The sequence below is a fragment of the Atta colombica genome, unplaced genomic scaffold, assembly GCF_001594045.1.
Source record: "Atta colombica isolate Treedump-2 unplaced genomic scaffold, Acol1.0 scaffold121, whole genome shotgun sequence".
Lineage (NCBI taxonomy): Eukaryota > Metazoa > Arthropoda > Insecta > Hymenoptera > Formicidae > Atta > Atta colombica.
In genome coordinates, this window is record NW_017259208.1 from 777,994 (window position 1) to 780,318 (window position 2,325).

The 2,325-nt window shown below is 26.5% G+C and overlaps 1 protein-coding gene across 1 annotated transcript in view; it reads right to left on the reverse strand.

The window, feature by feature from the left end:
• Positions 1-1,332: 1,332 nt before the first annotated feature.
• The window catches only part of LOC108694605 (uncharacterized protein MAL13P1.304-like), a 3,483-nt gene continuing 2,490 nt past the window's right edge, over positions 1,333-2,325 (reverse strand). Inside the window, exons 5-6 of the mRNA XM_018204184.1 lie at positions 2,140-2,319; positions 1,333-1,546 (exon numbers count right to left, since the gene is read on the reverse strand). Of these exons, the coding sequence (XP_018059673.1) occupies positions 1,372-1,546; positions 2,140-2,319 (355 nt within the window). The 3' untranslated portion in view covers positions 1,333-1,371. The remainder of the gene's footprint in view (positions 1,547-2,139; positions 2,320-2,325) is intronic.

Genomic DNA, 2,325 nt, shown 5'->3' on the forward strand with positions numbered 1-2,325 from the left:
CAAATATAATGATGTAAATATAATGATGTAATGAGGAAAAGCCAGTGTTCATAAGGAAACAAAGTTTGAATTAATCAATATTATTAGAAATGGATATCCTTTGGTTTTGATTTTTAAGAATATTAAAAAAAGATTATATTTAAATTAAAGCAACTTAATAAATCTGATCTTAATTTGAATAAAAATATACAAAATAAGTCCAATAATAAGGTGACTTACTTCAATATTTCCTATATACCATCTGATAAATTTAAAAAGATACTTCAAGAATAATCGCTTCATTTTTATACTGGAATTGATAAATTAAGTCATTTTATCAAAGATCAGAAGGATAAATTAGCAGCTTATAATCGCATTGTGATATATAAGATCAATTGTCAGAATTTTGTAATTTTATACGTAGACCAACCGAAACGGTTATTTAAATCGAGAATAATGCTCGTATTCATAGTCAGATCTTATATTTAAGGCTTCCTTAAATTTATCTTCAGATACTCTACGAATTATTTCATTGGCTACTGAGCATCTAAATTTAAAGAAGCCTTAAGTACAAGGTCTGACTATGAATACGGGCATAAGTGAATATCATAATCACATAAATAGAAATACCACATCGCAGTCTGTCACAGAACATAGAATTGAGTACAACCATGAATTTGATTGGAGCAAAATTTTAATTTTGGATGAGAAAAGGAGTTACAATAAGAGATTAATTTCTGAGTCAATTTTGATCAAAAAACAGAAAAATGGATTAAATTTACAAAATGATACGGAATTATTGAACTCTCTATATTATGATTTAGTTGCGGAAGATTAACGTTTCTATGTTTTAAAGTCTTGATTTTTAACTTCGATGAATATTCTTATTTTTGTATATATTTATTTTTATTTTGATATTGTCGGCTCATTTTGTCACTTCGATCTAAACTCTCACACAATACAAATATCTCTCTATAATATCACAACGTAACAGACCATCGTTAATCTGATTCCAAAGTAAGTTTTTAATGATTTGATTAATTTCTAAAACATGCAGTTTGTTTATTTAGCAAAATATAATAGACATTGAAGATTTTAAGTAGTGACAATAAATTAACGATGATTTGGTGATTTGGTGCTTACATATGTATAATTTTTGATTCTACCAACCATTTTATACACTGAGGATGACCCAATACCAGGTTGAAATCTGTATTCTAATTTTAATTTAATATATATATTGTTACACACGAACAACTAGTGATGGCTCACATTGGCTTTTCCTCATCACTATATTTACATTGAGTTTACTTTAAGAGCCTTATATTAATTTAATTTGTTATAATAATTCATCATAATTAAATTAACGCTTTTATTATAAATAAATAATATTCAATCATCTTCATCCTTTTTACGTCTTTTCTTAGATAATATTCGATAACGTCGCCAAATGGAATGTCTTGTTCTCTGAAGAACTTTAGCCAAATCAGCATATTTACGTTTTACTTCAAGAGATGGATTATTTTCTAAATGATCTATTATCATTTCATCTTCTTCAGGTTTAAACCTAATCATTTTTATTTATATTTCATTACTATTGTTATAAATTATACTTAACATTAAAGTTATACTTCAAAATTATATAAAAATATATATAAGATCAAAATCATGTACAATGTGCTGTGCATTAATGACATCCTTTTTTAATGTGGATTATAGTATAAAAATCAAGCAACTTATTCAAGCTTCTAGGTTTTTTGATGCTGCCATTAGCCTAGTGAGTTTGCTCGATTGGATGAGATTGCTGTGATTCTTACACTGATCTACATTTAAAAAAAGACAGCATTTATGTGGATGGCACTGGGATCTATTCTTGAAAAATATCGCATACTAATAATGAGAAAAAATGTGGAAGAACAAATATATTCGTTGGATAGACGATAAAGATGAAAGTGTGAAAGGAAAACATTGTAATAAAATAAATAATATAAGGAACATATCGCGGAAAATGGCATCGACAAAGAAACTTCATCAAGCAGAAACCTTTATAATAACTTTATAAAAAATCTATATCATATGTTATATATTATATTCGAATGTGATATATTCAAGAATATAGATATATATTTATATATAAATACATTTTACTATATATATTACCTTCGTTGAAGGTTGTTCTCATATAAATTTTTAAATCTATGGTAGACACTATATAAAGTTCTCTCTGGTAAACCATTGGCTAAAAATTGTACAAATTTCCGTCTTTCTTTAATATTACGCATGTATGTCAAATTGCCAACTCTTAATTGTAAAAACGGTTTACTTTTATTTACATCCCAATTGTGT